At 41.9% G+C, this 20952-nt stretch overlaps 1 protein-coding gene across 1 annotated transcript; it reads left to right on the top strand.

The window, feature by feature from the left end:
* The first annotated feature begins 8719 nt into the window (after nt 1-8719).
* Nucleotides 8720-20220, top strand: LOC137012209 (proteinase-activated receptor 1-like). Its single transcript, XM_067375348.1, has 2 exons — nt 8720-8948; nt 19145-20220. Exons 1-2 carry the CDS (start codon nt 8879-8881, stop codon nt 20218-20220), a joined length of 1146 nt encoding a protein of 381 aa, XP_067231449.1. The 5' UTR covers nt 8720-8878.
* The last annotated feature ends 732 nt before the right edge of the window (nt 20221-20952 follow it).

Here is a 20952-nt window from a genome sequence, read left to right as displayed (position 1 = left end):
AATGCCTTCTTATATATATATATATATATATATATGCGTGTGTGTTGACTAATTCTGAACGTAAAATGTTAAGCTGCAATTGTGTATTTCGTTATATGCATATAAACGCATTATCTGTATATTGTATATTACAGGAGTTTTTTCTATAACCTCTGTTGCTTTACAGGTTCTTCACTGCATGATATAAAATTGCCAGATGGAATGTGTAAATATTTGTTCGCATTTAATAATATGTGCACATACATAATATATGTAATGAATATGTTCTTAGATTATTATATTTTATAAGTAAATTGAACATATTTACAATATAGGGGCTAGTTGTCAAACAAGCTTATTTTATTTTTTTAAAATATTATTTTCTCTATTTTTTTCTGTTCTCAAAACCGTCATGTTAATGAATTATTGTGTGAAATATTAATTGGAGTAAAAAGTGTAAAACATGCCTTTGGTCTCTCCTATCATATTGTATCAGAAGGTCAGACTGTATACTTTTCTCAGTTCTATGTGACAAAACTGAAATGCTGAGATCTTCTCATACAGCATTATATTTATCTGTACCGATAAGCATAACTTCTGTGCGATTCAGATCTGAACATGTTATCTTAATGTGCTAATAAACTACTGTATTTCAAACATTTTTAAATATGTATATAATTGTGCTGACACTGTCACATGACATTAGTTTCTTAATGAAACTAATGTCATCTATGAAATCATTCTTAAAGACGTCTAACTGCAGCCCAAGAATAGACTAGTCATCGAATATACAGCTAATGAATGACTACATATATACATGTAATAGACATCAGAATAATGTCTAAAGGATTCTTTTCACTTAAATATAACTCATAAATGACAATCCATTCAAACCAATTAAATATAAAGGTTTTATTTAGAAAAAGAACTCAATATAACACAAAATGAAAAATAAATAATAAATACAATTTTACAAATACAATACTATTAAATATAATTTGCGTTTTTTTTTTTTAAAATATGAAACATTTTACAACTTTACAAAAAATTATAAAAAAAAAAAGATAAATAAAAAAGGACGAAAATCTGATTAATTGTTGGTTTTATTTCCATAGCATTCTGTAACTTAAACTATGTTGCCGCTGGAAAGTTCATCTGCCAAATAAGAAAAAAAAAAAAAAATATGCACAAGAAAAGCATTGTTGACAAAAGGGAGTCATTCTCTCTTTTTTTTTTTTTTGGATGCACCTTAGGGCTGGGCAATATAGTTTATAGGAATATATGGATATATTTTTCAAAGCAATATAGACTGAGACTATATCATTTATATCAATATAGCCTGATGTCACATTAAAATTATTTATTCAACCAGTTCTTAACCCATAAGAACCCGGACCAATTTCCCCTTATAGGAAAATTATGGGGCATATAAAATGGACCACTTAAAAAATGTTTCTGCAACTGTTTTTTTTTTAAATACAACCACTCCTTGTGAAAGATCTGTAATGTTACATATATGTGACATTGGGCGTTTATGATAAATTTTTAATGTTACATATTTGTCACATTGGGCTTTTATTTCTCATTTGAAAAAAATAACATTTTGTCAGTTTTCTTGCTAAATAACATTTTTTTCTATTTATTTTCTTTTCCACAACATTTTCAAAATTATAACTTTTCTGGGAAGATAAATAAAAAAAACTTTTTCAGAAGTAATACAGTTTCTGCATTTTATTTGCTTTGTCACATATTTCAAAACCACATAACTGTGACCATTCAATTTTACAACAACTTTTTTGTAACTTATCAAAATTCTACCTTTTCAGGTATACGGTTTAACCAGAAATAAAGTTTTAGAATATTTTTTCACAACTCGAAAATGTGCAAACTGAATAAAAATAAATAACTACCTCACACTGGAGGTAAAAATGTTGAACATGCATGTAGTGCAATAACATTGCAAAAGTGTGTATATTGTGCAATAAAACTGTAAACAAACAAACAATACAATGCTCAGTGAAAAAAAAACTTGTTCACTCTGATCAAACCATTGTTATCACTTTTCTCACTTTTTTGGCAATTTAGGGCAGATGGAAGTTTTTGAAGCAATTTCTGTCCTCAGTGAAGCAAAGCCGCACATCACATTCTCACAGACAGTGGTGGTTGCAAGGACTTTGCAGAATTTGCAACGGCCACGTGTGTCACATTTTGCAGGCCAATATGCAACCTGGTCAGTGCGAACAAGATAAAATAACCTTAAAATAGTACCAAAATATGATATCAACATATGTTATACCTGTTTTATACCATATACTGCATACCTGTTTTAGTTACAGGTATGCAAAAAAAAATTCTAAAATACATTTCATTAACAATGTTATTAATTTTACATTTATTTTGTTTACATATGTTAAAATATGCTTTTAATTGAGCAGCAGAATATATATAAAACACTAAAATGATTGAATCATCTAAATTATTTGAGCAGCTCATTACCATTTTTCTTAATGTGACACATACGTCACATCAAAATTCCACCTACTGTTTTAAGATTAACAGCCCGATGTGACACATATGTCACCACAACATTTTTAACTTGTTTTATATCAATTTGTGCAAGACATGTTTTAAAATCAGGTCAAGTGTAATCTAGGATATGTTATTAAAACATTAGAATTGTTGCATGGGTTGAAACATACCTTTAGTAACAAAAACAAGCGTTTTTAAAAATTGCTGACACTGCAACATGTGCACACCAGGCAGGCCACAATTTTGGAAATGTTACCATGTCAACAAAAATGCACAGATTGTCACATGACTGAACCTGGATGTTCCTTAAATGTCACTTAGGGACTTCCTGGGTTGAAAGTAAGGGATAATGCTTTAAAAAGACCTTTCCAGATTATCACCAGTGTTTGTGACACCCACGTCACCACGGATTCTTATGGGTTAAAAAACAAAAAAAAAACAAAAAAAAAAACATTGTGTATCACCATTCAGTTGTCTGGTCAATGTTTACACCTACACACATACTTCTAATGACTGAAAACAATGCAGTGTTCTCAAAAGCCTCCTTCTGCAGAGGACCACCCCCCTTCATATTGAACTTTGACATGAAGGAATTTTTTAAAACCCTAAAATATAATACAATTTAAGGTGATTAACAGTTGCAGACAAAGACTGACATTTAAAAAATGGCCGGTAAAGGAAATCTTTTTTAAATTTCTGATTTGCGTTGTGACCACATGAAAGTACATTTCTGATCTTTTGCTACATTATGAACCATCCAGACCTCTCAGGTCATCTGGGGCAGGTCTGCTTTCTATCCCTAGAGTCAAAACTATGGTCAAGCAGCATTCAGTGCACTGTTACCTGATAAAATGTCACTGATCCTACTTGTGCTTAATGGTGCGAAATCAGATTATAAAGTCATTTCAAATACAAGTTGATCATATACAGACCATATAGGTGTCGATAACCCTTGTTTTTTATGATAAGAGTTATTTGATAAACTAGTATTATCTAATACAATGTTTATTTGTTTGTGTTTATCAAACTCATATGTTAACCTGTAGCTGTTTAAAGAGAAATGGCAAGCATAGACCTCCTGAAGTTGATGCTCATCTTTTCACTGAATAGCTGAAAAGTGTCTGTATCAGCAGAACAGACTGAGCACTGTATGAGGGTGTCTATCTAGATACTGAGGTTTTACGACTTTTAAGTCTAGAGTGAGAAGATTGATGGGGGTCAATTTTTTTTTGCTTTCTACTATAATTGTGCATAGCCTATATGGGGTAAGTACATCAGTAATTAAAAGTGCTATGACTTGCTGATCTACTAGAATTCATATTAAATTACTTTTTATAAATTGACCCACAGCACTGTTAAAAATGAGCAACTGTTTATGGGCTGAAACAGAAAAAGGAAGTCTTTAAATTCATGACCTTGCAGGCAGATAGAAAACATTGCAAATGCTCAATCACAAGAGACTAGGTTGCTAGTACTTTTTACTGTAGATGGCCTTGTTTTATGACTGGGTTTATTAATCTATACATGTTCTTAAAGTTAATCTCTTCCTCTTAGCAAATGTGTCATATTAGCCTTTACTTGTCTGGTAATGTTTTGTTTGTGTGGTTACAGATGGCTCTTAACGCAATTTCGCTGTTACAACAGAGACCTATGAGACAACAGAAAATGTTTCCTTTTCAGATGGGGTGTTGTATAAAAAGAGACTATTCTAAAGAACATTATTTTAACTGGAATGACTGGGTTTCTTGAAGCAGTAACGGTAAATGTGACCGCACCTTTAAAGAATGTTAACAGATGGACACCCAATCTCTTGTCTCATATTCACATGCTTTGGCTAGTCACAGAATCACTGCATGTTGTATAAACAGAAGTTTCAGCATTTGAGACAAACATTCATGATTAAGGATGTGGGTGTTAGCAAAGTCCCTTTAAGACAAGTCATTTCACTCGGCGACCATCTTTGAAACGCCTCTGAAAGCGCGTCTGACTTTTTCTAAACCAGTGCTTCTAACGGCGCTGCAGTGACGCGATGACTTTACCAGTCGGCGAGTGGCTCTTATTTAGAAGGCCAGACTTATTCCGCCATATTGCGCATTACACTTTATGCCGCCATCTTTATAAAACTGTCTTTGAACTTCCGTTTTGCGTTAGCTCTGTACATTTCTATGGCATCACTGTCAAAGAATAATTAGTTGGTTAAGTGGATTTAACGTTAGCTACTTGTTGTAGAGTTAATGAAAGTTATCATGAGCATTGTTATGTTTAACCCCTTAAGACCGGATGGAGCGTCGGCGCTCCCATTTGCGTGCCTCTCTTTAAAAGCCAATAAAAATTGAATCCATATAGGTAGCACAAAAATTCTTTTTGCATACAAAACCAGAGACTTTAAAGTTTCATATCAAGCCTCCAACATGCTTCTGTTGCGTTGTTTTCACCCTCTAATGAGTCTGAGTAATATGCATTTACAACAAAAATAGCACAGCCGCTAACTGAATACAAGTATGTATATTTCACGTGCTCGTAACTTCATGAAAAATGCACAGATCATAGAAAATTGCACATCAATATTTAAAGCAATATTTAAAACATGAATCCAAAATCATATATAATATAATATATATAATATAATATATTGCGTTGTTCACAAGATATTACTCACGGAATGATTATCATACTTGGCTAAAAACATGTCTTTCATCTCTCCGGGATGCAGTGTGTATCCAATGATCCCGGACCCATCCATGTTCGTTTTCCAATGTGGAATAACACATAATAGATATCATTTTAAAGCTTAGAATCTCATCTTTTTAATGCATCTAACCATTTTGAAAAACTCCTAACAAGTGCTGAGAAGTGCCTCTAAACCGGAGTTTACCCGTTGGCGCCACCTGGCTGCGGAAAAAATGAACAACAATTTTTCAAACTATTCTTTATGCTATCAGCACGAAATTTGAACCAGATGCAGCTCACATATAGGAGAGCATCACCAAAAAATAATGTTTTAGCGATCTTATTGTGTTCCTGAGTTATTCAATGTCAAATAAAAAAAAAAGAAAAATTATTTTTAAAAAAATATATTTTTTTGTCTTTTATCAGCTGTTTCTCAGCAAGAAAATGTCCAAATGTAATGTAATTTATATTTTCTTAAAATTTAAAATGTTTTCTTTCAAATGATACATACCTTTTGACCCTCCTTGCTAGAGATTTGGAGTTATGAGTCTTTACTTTTGTGTGTGTCGCTCAGAAAAAAAAAAACTCTAAAAAAGCCTTCAGGTCTTAAAGGGTTAAAGCAGATGTCTTAACAAATGTCAGTAGATCAGGAAGATTTTAAAACGAGCAGTTCATTCATAAATGTAATATCGCTGTGGAAATACAAACCGGAATTCAAAAGACAACGAGCGCTGAAAAGGGGCGGGGCTACATAAGGTCTATAGTCTTTGGTGTTAGTTGTCACAATGAATGTGCTCATCCATGACCTTGAGGACCCTACAGATCAGCTATACATGTACCTGTTCTTCATCCTCTCCTGCCTTCTTGCCACTCATTGTCACCTTAGTGAGCTACTTTACCATCATATATGTGCTCAGTGGCAAGTCTATTCGATTAGCAAAATCGTCATCACTCTCAGGAAAACGAAAGAGAGCAGTGATTATGGTTATCACTGTGCTGATGGAGTTTGTGATGTGTTTCGCTCCAGCCAATGGCATCCTGTTGTACCACTGTGTTCGTTTAGGCATCAGAGGGAAGGGAGATTCATCATGTTGGTAACCAAATAGTTTCTGGTCCCCATTTACTTCCATAGTAATTTTTCCCATTGAAGTTAATAGGGACCAGTCAAGTCAAGTCAAATTTATTTATATAGCGCTTTTTACAATTGGTAATTGTTTCAAAGCAGCTTTACATATTAGAAGCACAGAAAAAAGAGAAGTGGTTTAAAATAAACTGTACAAACAAGCGTGGTAATATGTAACATATACAAGATGGTGCTACATTAAGCCAATGTCGGCTCCGTTTGGTAGTGAAGTCAAGACCTCCTAAACCGAGACCAAGACTAGTGTGTGTCGAGGCCAAGACAAGACCAAGACCAGTCTAGCACTCCTCAAATTCATCTGAGAGATCCACATTTACTGCCTGATAAATGTCTTATTTTTTATAAAAAATTACGGTTAGAATAATAAGACACTATATAGAGCTGTTATCAATCAATTGATATCACTAACAACAAAATTCATCTTTACGCTGCAGAGGTGGAACAGAAGTTGCATCTGAATTTGTACAATCACAAATGCATAAATGATGTTGAGATTAATGTTTTAAAAATAACATTTTGATTATTGTACATTTATAAAAAAAAATCAGTATCACATTTGCACTTGTGCTCATATTTGTAAAAACAGCTCTCTTTCTTGTGATATTGCTTAACTATATCATATGTTATAATAGAAATATCAGGATATTACAAGTACTTTTTTGCAATCATATCTTGAATTTTTGGGCCATTTGTATTAATTTTGGTGACATTTATGACACAATCCCTTGTTGATTTCTGACAGTAACAAAAATAAATGAAATTAGAAATAAGTTGATTGCATTTGAAGCAGGAAGCTTTAATTCCAATAAAATGAATGATGTTAAGAAAGAAATCAGACATTGCAACTGCAATTTAGTGATATCCCCGCTTTTGTGGTCTTGAAATAAAAAGAGTCCTTTTAGTCTGAGACCAAGACAAGAAAAAAAGAAAAGAAAAAAAAAGTTTCAGGCTCTACTTTGTGCCAAATTCATGGAAAATGCCAGTAGCCAATGCCAGTCAGTAATAAAAATAAAATAAAACACACAAAAACTACCCCAAGGGGGAAAACATGTCTTGACTTGACTACACAGCAAGGAACCACATGGGAGGGAAACATTTGAAGGAGAGACACACAACAACGATCTGGCACAGGGGCCCTTTTCAGAAAGGAGGTTCAGTGAAAACTCTGAGTATGTTAACCCTGGAATAAGCGAAACTCTGGGTTTTCCGTTTCAGAATAGGAGGTGGCAAAAGGAAACACATAGGCCTAACAAGCCATGTGCTCACACAAAACATGACAAAAACTCAAGCACATGGCCAGCAAAACAAATCACCAGCCATGTGCTCAAACAAAACAAGACATGAACACACAGCTAATGAGAATGCTCATAAGCCGCATGTACACACAAAACATGATAAATCTTGTCCTTTTAACATTTAAGGGGTTTTCTTTTCACATGACTAACAGCGCTGTCAAAGCATTTGTCAGTTTCAGCTTGTTCTGTTTTCGAAACAATTCAGTCTTTTCAATGTAAAGGTCTTCACTACTGACTGACACACTCATAAAGACAGTCTTTGCTGCCATCTAATGGTGTAATAATGTAACTTCTGTTGCTGTTCACGGTCAGGGACTATTTTTTTTCCGGCGGAAGGAAGGCTTTCAGAAAAAGTTTACTTCATGAAAGTTGCATTGATTGACTGATTGTTCTGGCTTTAATATTTGTATTGTGTGGTAACCATTTTATAAAAGCAATAAGGTACTCATGGCTAGTGCTGTATCGTGAATAAGTCACGGCTGAAGGGCGTTGTTATACAAGACGCGAAGCGGAGTTGTCAAACAAGCTTATTTTACTTTTGTTTAATAGCCTATATTCTTTATTCTGTTCTCAAAACTGTCATGTTAATGTGTGAAATATTGATTCAAGTAAAAAGTGTAACAACATGCCCTGGTTTCCCCTATAGCCTAAATCATATTGTGAAGGTCCTACTGTATATGATATAGCCTAGGTACTTTTCTCAGTTTGTGACAAAACTGAAATGCTAAGATATTCAGTAGAGGAGTGATAAGGTTGCTTAGTCATTTTTTCTGTTGCATTATGTTTATCTGTTGTGCAGATTAAGCATAACTTCCTCATTCCACAGATAACTATTCTCAGATCTGAACATGTTATACAGAAATGAACCGATCAACTGAACACACCTTTGCTAAGCCATGGCATGAACTGTGGTCGAAAGCTCAAATCTGATTGGCTAAAGACAGATTCTGATGGGAGGAGAGCGCTGCCTTTACAGTCTCAAACACACACACACACACACACACACACACACACTCACAAATACCAAGACGATTGATTCACACGCTAATGACGATCTGCACATCAGATTCAAGGATAAACTCGTAAATTTTAAACACTCGAAACTTTTTGTGCAGTTGTACATCTATGAATTGCGTTTTGCGTGAATTAGGATCCATGCATGTGTGCATCATGTTTTTTTGTATGAAATATTAATAAGACTGATCTGGTTCCAACTCGTGCCTATTGATTTTGGAGTAAAACGTCTAGAGTTGGAAATAGACAGATGATCATCATGGGGATGAAAATAATCTTGCTTTCAGTTGTAATCGCACACATGTGCACTGCCACTGACGGTAAGTATAATCAGTTCAATATGCATAAAAAAATAACTTGCAATTGTATGTCCTGATGATGCATAACTTATAGTAACTTATAGTATCTATCATATTATGAGTGTCAGGAATTTTCATTTGCTTTCGCAATTCATAATGTTTTCACAGTTTTATCTTATTTCTAAACGAGAATCGAACCTTAAAATACTATAGCTGTAGCACCATGGTACGGTGATAGTATCAGATGCATTGTAAAAAAAAAAAAAAAAGAAACATTTTTATCAAAGCCTGTATTCAAGAATTCAAGAGATGTTGCAGGCACCACATTACAATACTAGACAAACCACATAAGGCAATGAGATGAGGTCCTCAGTGCTCTCTGCTGTACTTTTGGCAATGTCTTTCCAAACATTGAAACACTTCAGATACTATATTTCCCAGCCTTTGTTGTCATGAGCCCCCTTTTTAAAGGAAAAGCGGAATGTGCTCCTTTTTTGCTGGATATAATTTAAAATAGTTTAAATATACTAATCACCATGTAGCACATATATTATGCCTTGAATGCAGTGGCGTAACTTTAGCCAAAAATTACTTTACCCAATACTGTAGTTACTAAGTTCCCTTTCGATACTTCACTCGTACTGCGTATGGGGAAAGGTCTCCCTTTTTCCCCGCTGCTGAAGCCTTTTTCAATAATGCAGTGTAACTGCACCGTCATTGGTTCACTCATAGACAAGTTGTTGAACCAATGGCGGCGCGGCATAGCTGCGTGGCCTATGGCGACAAAGCGCGCGAATATTCCCGCCGAAATGGGTGGGGTATGGGGCTATATAAGCAGGCGTTTCGCCATAGGATTTCAGTGTTTTCTCCTTCAGCGACGACATCTACTTCTCTTCGCTGATCTCCGCCTGAAGCCGAAGAAGCTCGCCGCCTTCTGCTCTCGCCGCCGTCTGAAGAGGCTCCCGCAGCGGACTCGCCGGCGCCCTCGCGGACTGCAGCTTCTAGCGCCGTCGCCGAGCCGCCGCCTCCCGCTTCCGGCCGCTTCCTGTGTGTCCCCTGCCGCCATCCGGCGCGCCGCCTGAGAGCTTCATCCGCGGCTTAAATGCCGCTCTAAAAGAGCGATTTTCAGCGGTTTTCACCGCTCTAAGAGCTTCCGCGGCCCTCGCCGCTCTAAAAGAGCCACCCAATTGCCGTTTTCACGGCAGCGGCGTCTCACGATGCCCCGCCACTCATGTGGTACTTGCAGGGCCCCCCTGCACGACGACGATGGACACAGCGAGTGTGTCGCTTGCCTGGGCAAGCCCCACGCAGACGGCGCGCTCGCTGGAGACTCATGCCCGCACTGCGAGTGTATGAGTCTCGCTTCCCTGCGCTCGCGGGTCGCCTTCTTCACTGAGGGGCGATCTCGCCGCTCGCGCCCTCCCGTCTCCTTCCTCCCGCAAGCCGGTGAGGAAAAGACAGCGGGGTAGAGCGACTCAGCGCCAGGAGTTGAGCGAGCTCACGCCGGCCCAGCCCCCTGCGTGCCTCGCCCTCTCCTCCCAGGGAACTCTCTCCCGTTCTGTTCTCTCACCCTGAGCAGCGTCCCTCCGCAGAAGCGAGTGACCTCGTCTCATTCGGGGGAACAGACGCCGAACAAGACGACTCCATGTCTCTTGCGGCTTCCGAAGCGGAAGGATGGGCTGGCGAGCCGGAAGACCCCGCTCCACCGCCTCCCTTGGAACCCATCGAGCATGGCCAGGGCATGGATGCCGAGCTCTTCCGCATCCTGTCTAGGGCCGTTGAAGAGCTGGACCTCGAGTGGGCCCCTCCAGAGGAGCCGTCTCGCAGCCGCCTGGACGAATGGTTTCTGCCAGGCCGCCGCCAAGCACCTCGCCAGCGTTCAGCGCCCTTCTTTCCTGAGGTCCACGAAGAGCTGACGAAGTCGTGGCGCGCTCCTTACTCTGCCCGCCTCCACACTACGCACCGCTCCGCCCTCACCGCCGTCGACGGCGCCGAGGAGAAGGGATACGAGCACTTGCCACCCCTAGATGAAGCGGTGGCTGCTCACCTCTGTCCTCCCGCAGCTGTGGGTTGGAAGACGAAGAGGGCCCTTCCTTCCAAGCCCTGTCGGACCACCTCTACTCTGGCTGGACGGGCTTACACCTCGGCGGGCCAAGCTGCCTCTGCGCTCCACACCATGGCCATATTTCAAGTATTCCAGGCCAAACTCCTCCGCTCTCTGGATGAGTCTGGAATCGTCGCGCCAGCCTTCAAAGATCTCCGCAGCGCCACGGATCTTGCCCTGCGAGCTACGAAGGCTGCGGCCCAGGCCATCGGTCGTTCCATGGCTAGCCTGGTCGTGTTGGAGCGCCACCTGTGGCTCAACCTAACGGAGATCAAATACCTAGACAAGACGGCCTTCTTAGACGCCCCGGTCTCGCCTTCCGGTCTCTTCGGGCCTGCAGTGGATGGCTTCACTGAGCGCTTTACTGCCGCGCAGAAATCGTCTCAGGCTATGAGGCATTTCTTGCCTAAGCGCTCCAGCTCCGCTTCTGCGTCTAGCCGCCCCAGGACTGCGCCGGCTCAGCAGAACAATCCAGCCCCACCTGCAAAACAGGCAGCGCCGCCCCAGGAGCATCGCCAGCGCTCGCGCCCTGCGAAGCGCCCTCCCTTCCCGAGGCGCCAGGGACCCCGGCCCAGGATTGTGCTGGACCCGGTGCCTCCGAAGTCGTCCTGATTTGTCGGACAGGAAGAGGATGGGGGACCATCCCGTTACGACCGGACCACCCCAAAAGCTCCCACGAGTAATTTCCCCTCCGCCTCGTTTATTTCCGGGCGTGGGAAACATACTCCAAGTGACAGCTGGGCCCACACCTGTTGCGCCCACTCCAAACGCCGTTTTCACGGCGAACAAATTTTTACCTCATCACAAAAAGAGCAAATTTCCTCTTCCACCCCTCGCGGTGTACGACCCTCTCAACGGCGGTCTGTCACCCAACATTATTCAACCCCTAGCCACTCGGGCCGAGGCCTGGCAGGCCATCCCCGATGTGTCAGAATGGGTCATGGGGATCGTAAACCAGGGCTACTCGCTCCAGTTTGCACGACGGCCCCCCCGCTTCGCCGGGGTGCTTCAAACGTCGGTCAATCCGGACGACGCTCATGTCCTCCGGGCCGAAGTCATGTCGTTGCTGGAAAAAGGAGCTGTGGAAATGGTTCCTCCGTCAGAGAGCGAGACAGGCTTTTACAGCCACTACTTTCTGGTCCCCAAAAAGGATGGCGGTCTCAGACCCATCCTAGACCTCAGGCTTTTGAATCACTCCCTCATGAGACGGAAGTTCAAAATGCTGACGCTGAAGCAGATCCTCGCGCACATTTGCCCCGAGGACTGGTTCTGCTCGCTGGACCTGAAGGATGCGTATTTTCACATCCAGATAGCCCCCCGTCACAGACGATTCTTGAGATTCGCATACGAAGGGGTGGCATACCAATATACGGTCCTGCCCTTCGGGCTGTCTCTGGCTCCCCGCACTTTCACCAAGTGCATGGACGCGGCGCTTTCCCCTCTGAGACAGATGGGAATCCGGGTTCTGAATTATCTCGACGACTGGCTCATCTTAGCCCGTTCGCGAGTCGAGCTGGAACGCCACAGATCCGTGCTCCTCAGCCATCTACAATGCCTGGGTCTCAGGGTCAACTTAGCCAAGAGCTCGCTATGCCCCACTCAATGAATCTCGTTTCTGGGAGCAGTTTTCGACTCGTCCGTATGACGGCAGTAGTCTCGCCCTGGCAATTCAGCAGCTCACGGCATCTGTCACGAACAAAGCCTATCTCCCTCTGAAGTTTTTCCAGAGGCTGCTAGGGCTGATGGCTTCCGCCTCCCCGGTGCTGCAGCTAGGCCTTCTTCGGATGCGGCTTCTTCAGTACTGGTTGAAGTTCCGGGTTCCTCCCAGCGCATGGCGGCACGGCCGCCTATGTCTCAAGGTCAATCGGGCCTGTCTTCTAGCCCTGAAACCTTGGATGGATCCAGTATGGTTCCAGCGCGGAGTCCCTTTACGGGTGGTCTCACGGAGGACGGTGCTCTCAACAGACGCCTCCAACTTGGGCTGGGGCGCTGTGTGCGAGGGCAGACCGGCCTTCGGCTCGTGGAGCCACGAGGAAAGCCATCTACACATCAACTGTCTAGAGATGCTAGCAGTGATGAAAGCCCTTCAGTTCTTTCAGGCTTACTTGACGGGACGTCATGTTCTAGTTCGGTCAGACAGTATGACGGTGGTGTCATACCTGAACCACCAAGGCGGTCTTTCGTCCAGCCGCTTATGCGCTCTGGCGAAACGTCTGCTGGAATGGGCTCTTCCGAGGCTTCAGTCGCTCAGAGCGACTCATGTTCCTGGCAGGAACAATCTGGGTGCGGACATGTTGTCACGGAGCAACATCCCCTCCGACGAGTGGATGCTCCACCCCCAAGTGGTCCTCACGATCTGGGAGCTCTTCGGGAAGGCAGAGGTAGACCTCTTCGCCTCAGAAGACAACTCTCATTGCCCAACATTTTTCTCGAAGGAAGTAGATGCTCTGGCCCACACATGGCCCAGCACGCTCCTTTATGCTTTCCCTCCGATCGCACTGATCCCCCAGGTCATCAGGCGTATCAGAGAAGACCAGCACAGAGTCCTTCTGGTGGCCCCGCTCTGGAGGAACCAGGTTTGGTCCTCAGAGCTATTCAGGCTCTCTCTAAGAGCCCCGTGGCCGATTCCCCTGAGACGGGACCTCCTCTCTCAGGCAAACAGAACAATCTGGCACCCACAGCCACAGCTCTGGGCTCTGCACCTCTGGTCCCTCGATGGGAGCCGACTAGCCTCCCCGAGGACGTCCTAAATACCATTTCTCAGGCTAGAGCCCCGTCTACGAGGCGCCTCTACGACCAGAAGTGGTCAGTCTTTGTTGATTGGTGTTCAACACGCAACATAGACCCTGTGGAGAGTGACGTATCTTCCATACTGTCTTTCCTCCAAGAACGCTTGGAAATGGGGCGCTCCCCTTCCACGCTTAAGGTTTACGTAGCAGCCATTGCAGCGTTCCACGCTCCTATTGCTGGCCAATCGGTGGGACGAAACGGGCTTGTGATCCGTTTTTTGAGAGGTGCTAGGCGTTTGAATCCTCCTCGCCCTCTCACTATTCCCTCCTGGGACCTCTCGTTGGTCCTCAGGGCCTTGAAAGGAGCCCCATTTGAACCAATGGGTTCAGCCGACCTCAGGCCCCTAAAAACCTAAAAACCGCTCTGCTACTAGCACTAGCATCGGTAAAGCGTGTTGGCGATTTGCAGGCCCTCTCCGTGAACCCTGCATGCCTCGAATTCGGGCCTGGTGACTCTAAGGTCGTTCTGAAACCTAGGCATGGCTACGTCCCTAAAGTGCTCTCAACTCCGTTTAGAGCTCAGGTCATCTCGCTCTCTGCTCTTCCTCCCTCGGCGGACGAACCAGAGCTGCAGCTACTCTGCCCAGTCAGGGCATTGAGGACCTACATAGACCGATCACAGTCTTTCAGACAGTCGGATCAGCTTTTTGTTTGTTTTGGCGGCCGCACCAAAGGGTCTCCGGTCTCGAAACAACGCATTTCCCGTTGGATAGTGGATGCTATTAACCTGTGCTACTCCTCACTGGGCACTAATTGCCCCATAGGAGTCAGGGCCCACTCCACTAGAGGAATGGCTTCCTCATGGGCTTGGTCCAACGGAGTTTCCATCCAAGACATCTGTGAGGCGGCCGGCTGGTCTTCGCCTTTGTCAGGTTCTATCACCTCGATGTCCCGACCTTACAAGCTCGGGTCCTGTCGGTGTGATTAGCGGCCTTCAACAAGTCCCGCTTCACGCCACCATAGGAAGTATCTTCCTTCAGTGTAACCATGGGTTCGGTTAGGCTTTGCCTCCGCTTGTCCTTTTGGCCCCCCTCTGGGTTGGCCAAATGCAAGCTATATCGTTCCCAGCCGTGGCACGGCGTGGTTGAATTCGTTCCCCATACGCAGTACGAGTGAAGTATCGAAAGGGAACGTACTCGGTTACTAACGTAACCTCGGTTCCCTGAGATACGGAACGAGTACTGCGTCACTTGCCGTGCCACGAGGCTGCGGCTCAGGGTCGTCGCTTCAGTCGATTGACACTGAAATCCTATGGCGAAACGCCTGCTTATATAGCCCTATACCCCGCCCATTTCGGCAGGAATATTCGCGCGCTTTGTCGCCATAGGCCGCGCTGCTATGCCGCGCCGCCATTGGTTCAACAACTTGTCTATGAGTGAACCAATGACGGTGCAGTTACACTGCGTTATTGAAAAAGGCTTCAGCAGCGGGGAAAAAGGGAGACCTTTCCCCATACGCAGTACTCGTTCCGTATCTCAGGGAACCGAGGTTACGTTAGTAACCGAGTACGTTTTCTACAACTAGGCCTATAGGGTATTATGCTACAATATACACTAGTTTACTGCAGTAAAAAGTAATGTATACTACAGTATTCCTTACACTTTATCAGTTGAACTATAGTTAAAGGTGCCCTAGTGTTAAACTTTGAGTGCGCAGTTCGCCATCACTTGGTTATGGAAAACAAACAAAACGTTGCTCAGTGCTTATTTCTCTCTTCGGCAGCTTTATTCAGCATAACTTGAACGAGCATCAGTCTGCCCAGTACAACATAAAACAGCGTCTTCCGTCACAATGTAACGTCATCACGTTCAAAACCGTAATACCTCTAGATAAAACAATAGGCAATTTGGCTGATACCGTAATACAATGTGCAAATCTCAACATGTACGCCCCCAATATTTGCATATGCCAGCCCATGATCGAGGCATTGCACAAGGACAGCCAGTATTAACGTCTGGATCTGTGCACAGCAGAATTGTCAGACTAGGTAAGCAAGCAGGGCAACAGCGAAAATGGCAGATGGAGCAATAATAACTGACATGATCCATGATAACATGATATTTTTAGTGATATTTGTAAATTGTCTTTCTAAATGTTTCATTAACATGTTGCTAATGTACTGTTAAATGTGGTTAAAGTTACCATCGTTTCTTACTGTATTACTGTATTCACGGAGACAAGAGAGCCGTCGCTGTTTTCATTATTAAACACTTGCAGTCTGTATAATGCACAAACACAACTTCATTCTTTATAAATCTCTCCAACGGTGTGTAATGTTAGCTTTAGCCATGGAGCATATAGCCTCAAACTCATTCAGAATCAAATGTAAACATCAAAATAAATACAATACTCACATAGTCCGACGCATGCATGCACTATGCATGACAAACACTCTGTAAAGATCCATTTTGAGGTTTATATTAGCTGTGTGAACCTTGTTTATGCACTGTTTAACCCAAGCGCTGGGGGCGGAGAGCGCGAGCATTTAAAGGGGCCGCAGCATGAATCGGCGCATTTCTAATTATGCCCCAAAATAGGCAGTTCAAAAAATTAATAAAAAAAAAACTATGGGGTATTTTGAGCTGAAACTTCACAGACACATTCAGGGGACACCTTAGACTTATATTACATCTTGTAAAAAAACATTCAATGGCACCTTTAATACTACAGTATGCTGTAGCATTCATTAACAAAGTGTTGTAAATACTATAATATGTACAGTATACAATTTACTATAGTATGATTCAACATTAAAGTATTTACTATGAATTACTATAGTTTTTTTCATATGGGTTTGTTTTAAAAAGTGGGATGGGATAAAATGTGTGTGTGTGGTCATCATTACAATTATAAATGCATCTTGTTGAGATATTAACATAGACCTCATGTTTAATATGATAGTTTCATCCTTCTACTATAATTAGTATTAGATTGTTCTGGTGGACTAGTGGTAGAACTTTTGTTCAGTGTGGCAAAGGTTCTGGGTTCTAATCCACCCTTGTATAATTTATTTAATTTTTTTTCTCATTAAAACCAATGTTGTTCATCAGTGATTGTATATCAAGAGCAGGGATGCGATTATGTGCATTTTGTCTAGTGATTTCACTGGAGATAATAGAGTGTCTCCACAACAGCGTTAAGCGATAGACAGAAGCACTTGTCCGTGTGAAGACTGCGCCAAGAAAACGCTGTTGCGCCTCTGATAACAGCGGCAACAAGCACTCAGCATGATTTCAAAAACAACATATCCCAGTGCCATATTGCCTATTATTTAACATAAACGAATGTTTAATTTGTCCTAGAAGATAGGCACTAATTCTGTGTTAATTTGTAAAATAAACAAAAATAGATCATATTTAAATGCATAAAAAAACAACAACTAAAAAACAGTTTGTCAACCCCAGAATGCCAATGTAAAGGGTTGGGCAATGAAACTGAAACAACTGGTTTTAGACCACAATAATTTATTAGTATGGTGTAGGGCTTACTTTTGCGGCCAGTATAGCATCAGTTCATTTTGGGAATGACAGAGAAACAAGTCCTACACAGTGGCCAGAGGGATTTTGAGCCATTCCTCTTCCAGACCATTGTTCAGGTCACTGTGTGATGCTGGTGGAGGAAAACATTTTCTTGCTCCTCCAAAAAAATACCCTTAAGTGGCTCAAACATCTTTACTTCTGGTGACTGTGCAGGCCATGGAAGATGTTCAACTTCACTTTCTTGCTCATCAAACCATTCTGTCGCAAGTCTTGCTGTATGTATTGGTGCATTATCATGTTGATACACGTCACCCCCTTCAGGGAGCACATGGTCCTCCTGAATGGTTCGGTAGTCCTTGGCAATGAGGCGCACATCAAGCACAGAAGGGAATGCAATGATATTGCAGCCCAACCCATCACTGATTCACCCCTGTGCTTCACTCTGGGCACACAACACCACAGTCCAGGTGTCTATCCTCTTCAGGGTTTCTTCACACCATAACTCCATTGAAGGTGGACACATCAGAGAACAATACATGTTTCATATTGTCCACAGCCCAAAATTTGCACTATTGGCACCAATGAAATCGACATTTAGCATTGGCACAAGTGACCAAATGTTTGGCTAGAGCAGCCTGAACATGAACATTGACTCTAGAGCTCCCGATGAACAGTTTTGGTGGAAATAGGAGAGTTGAGGTGCGCATTTAATTTTAGATTTTTATATTTTATGTATAGTATACAGTATGGGTTGGTACCAGGACATCCCTTTCAGACGGTTTCCTCTTGCGTCGACAATTACTCCTGTTGGATGTGGTTCATTGCCCAACCCCGGCAAATGGACCTGACATTGATGAATTTTTGGGCAATATACAATTCTTGAATACATTTACCTTACAGTCTTCTTGTAATAGTAATGTTAATAGTAATGAAATCAAATGGTGAAACTTCTCCTTTTGGGGAATTGGAGGTTCTTTGAGGTACGACTGATACTTTGTATCAGTAGGCCTACTTTAATTTGCTTTGGATAGAAGCATCTGCTAAAATAGCTTAAAAATGTGTCCTAATTGCCTGTATTTGTCTGGTGGAGTTGTGTGCATTGTCGCTAGACCCTTTTTAACTGGGGCAGGAGCCTAGTGATAAATCCTTGTCTGGCAATGGAGATTACTGTATATGGACCTGAGACTCACTTTCCATGACAATATTTCAGCAATCATGTGATAGGTGTTTGGAATCGAGACTAACAATGCCAGATTTGCAAATTAATCACTTTTTTGATCTAATCAGGATTGCAAAAAGGTATGACTACTAAATCGTTTGCAGCAGTTTCTCACACTGTAATGGGATAGTAATGGGATACTTTATAAGACAGAAAACAAAAAGAGTGCTGGATAGAGTTGATATTTAGGTTTCATTAAGGCTTTATTTACTTACTAACTTGATCACATATGTAGTTTACAAGATGACGATTAAGAATGAATTTTTACGATGTGATTCGTTTGATTTTTAGAAAATAAGCTTGAAGGTCCTCCCCTAAACCTAACCGTTATTGAATGAAAACATACAAATGAGATCGTATGAATTGGCCACAAACTCAGAAAAGTGAAAAAAAGTTACTAATTGCCATGAGATTGTGTTTTATCTTCTATCCATTGTAAGAAACAAAACTCTAAAATGTCATTGATTGTCAGCAATGAAGCAGCACTTTATTGTGATCAGATTGTGAATGACTCTATACTGCAGGGAAAGAATTTATGTCCATATATTCAAAATATGAAAGGCAAGAAACACCCAGGTTGTGCAAACTTTCACTAATGGTGAATGCATATGTATGTTAATCTACAGATTTCATCATTGGCAGTTTTCTTGGTAAAGTGGACTGTAATTTTACCCTGGACCGAGCAGAGCTCAACTGTTCCTCGTTATCCATCTCAGATGAGGCTGTTCTCTTTCTCAAAGGCCTGCTGGTCACACGCGTCATGCCCTCGTTCTACATCTTCATCATCCTCTTTAGTTTGCCCCTGAACGCTTTGGCCTTGGTGACGTTCACCTGTAAGATTCGAGCGAAGAAACCAGCGGTGATCTTCATGTCTCACCTGGCATGTGTGGACCTGCTCTTCACCCTGCTGTTGCCTCTGAAGATCCACTACCAGCTGAACGCTTCAGATTGGGTGTTCGGTGAGGTGGCGTGTCGCGTAATCAGTGCAGCTTATTACTGCTACATGTACTGCTCCATACTGCTGATGATGTGCATGAGTGTGGACAGACTGCTGGCCGTGGCGTTTCCCGTCGCCTCTCTAACCTGGAGGAGTGCAAGGAAAGCCACCTACGTATGTGTGCTGGTCTGGCTGCTGGCGCTCGCTGGTACGGTGCCACTTCTCTCAATGAGACAAACGGCTAATATTAAGGATGTGGGCGTCACTTGTCATGACGTACTGTGGCACAATGACCCTACAGTGATGTATTATGTGTACCTGTTCTCCATCCTCTCCTGTCTCTACTTCTTCTTGCCGCTAGTCATCACCTTAGTGAGCTACTTTACCATAATATATGTGCTCAGAGTAAAGTCTATCCGCTTAGCAACATCAACTTCATCTTCAGACAACCGAAGGAGAGCTGTGATTATGGCTATTGCTGTTCTGATTGAGTTTGTGTTGTGTTTCGCTCCAACCAATGGCATCCTGTTGTACCACTGTGTTCATTTAGCTGGTGGAAACAGCGGAAAGGGAGATTCATCATATGCTGCTTACCTGGTGGCTGTGTGTTTGGGGAGCACAAGTGTTTTTCTAGATCCTCTTCTGTATTACTATGGCTCGTCTCAGTGCAGACAGAAGATCAGATCTGTGTTGAGGAGGGAAAAGGCAAAAAAGCCAACCACACCAAGTAACTCGCAGACAAAATTCACAGCTGTCTCAAACTAGGCTTGCAGTAAAGTGTGAAGTTTAAAAAAACACTGATTAGGCATGTGGTTTTCCTAATTGCCAGTGTCAGTATATTATATTATGTATGTATTATTCTTTATCCTGTATCCTAAGAAATAAATTCAAATTCTGCTATAAAGCATCTAAAAAGAAAAGACAATCATGACTTTATTCATCTTCAGGGCTGATGCATTTCGATAACTGTGTAAAGTCAAAAATCATGTAGAGTAAAGAAGGGTCATGTAAAGGTCTTTTTTATAGATATTTAGATATGCGCTACATATTTTACTTCCTAAAATCTACACTGTTAAACTGTTGCCAGAAATTTACTGTTGATTGTACGGTTAGTTACTGTAATCTACAGTGTTACTGTAAAGATAGCATGAACTAAATTAAAACTTAATGTGTTACATTAAATTGTCTGACTGTCATTTAAATTTACAAACTAATATTTATTATCTGCTAATAATGTGAGCATATTATTGCTATGAACTTATTTCTTTAGAGTCCACTGAATACATTTTAAATAAAGAGATTTTCACTGCATCAGCAACTACACAGTCACAATCTGTTAAATAAAACAGCATGCAGCGTATCATCAGTGTTTCTTGAGTTTCTCCTGAATTTAAGCACAGGCTCTACTGTTTAGCACAATGATGACCCACAAAACTCAATTTTACAGTAAACTATATATAACTGTTATAACTGTTTTTTTTTTTTTACTTGCAGTTT

The sequence above is a fragment of the Chanodichthys erythropterus genome, chromosome 22, assembly GCF_024489055.1.
Source record: "Chanodichthys erythropterus isolate Z2021 chromosome 22, ASM2448905v1, whole genome shotgun sequence".
Classification (NCBI taxonomy): Eukaryota; Metazoa; Chordata; class Actinopteri; order Cypriniformes; family Xenocyprididae; genus Chanodichthys; species Chanodichthys erythropterus.
This window is presented reverse-complemented; position numbering and strand designations above follow the sequence as displayed.

Excerpts from the sequence above, each read along its gene's own strand:
- LOC137012209 (XM_067375348.1), top strand. The coding sequence starts at position 8,879 with ATGATCATCATGGGGATGAAAATAATCTTGCTTTCAGTTGTAATCGCA. Across the intron at positions 8,949-19,144 it reads CATGTGCACTGCCACTGACG|ATTTCATCATTGGCAGTTTT; the intron begins GTAAGTATAATC and ends GTTAATCTACAG.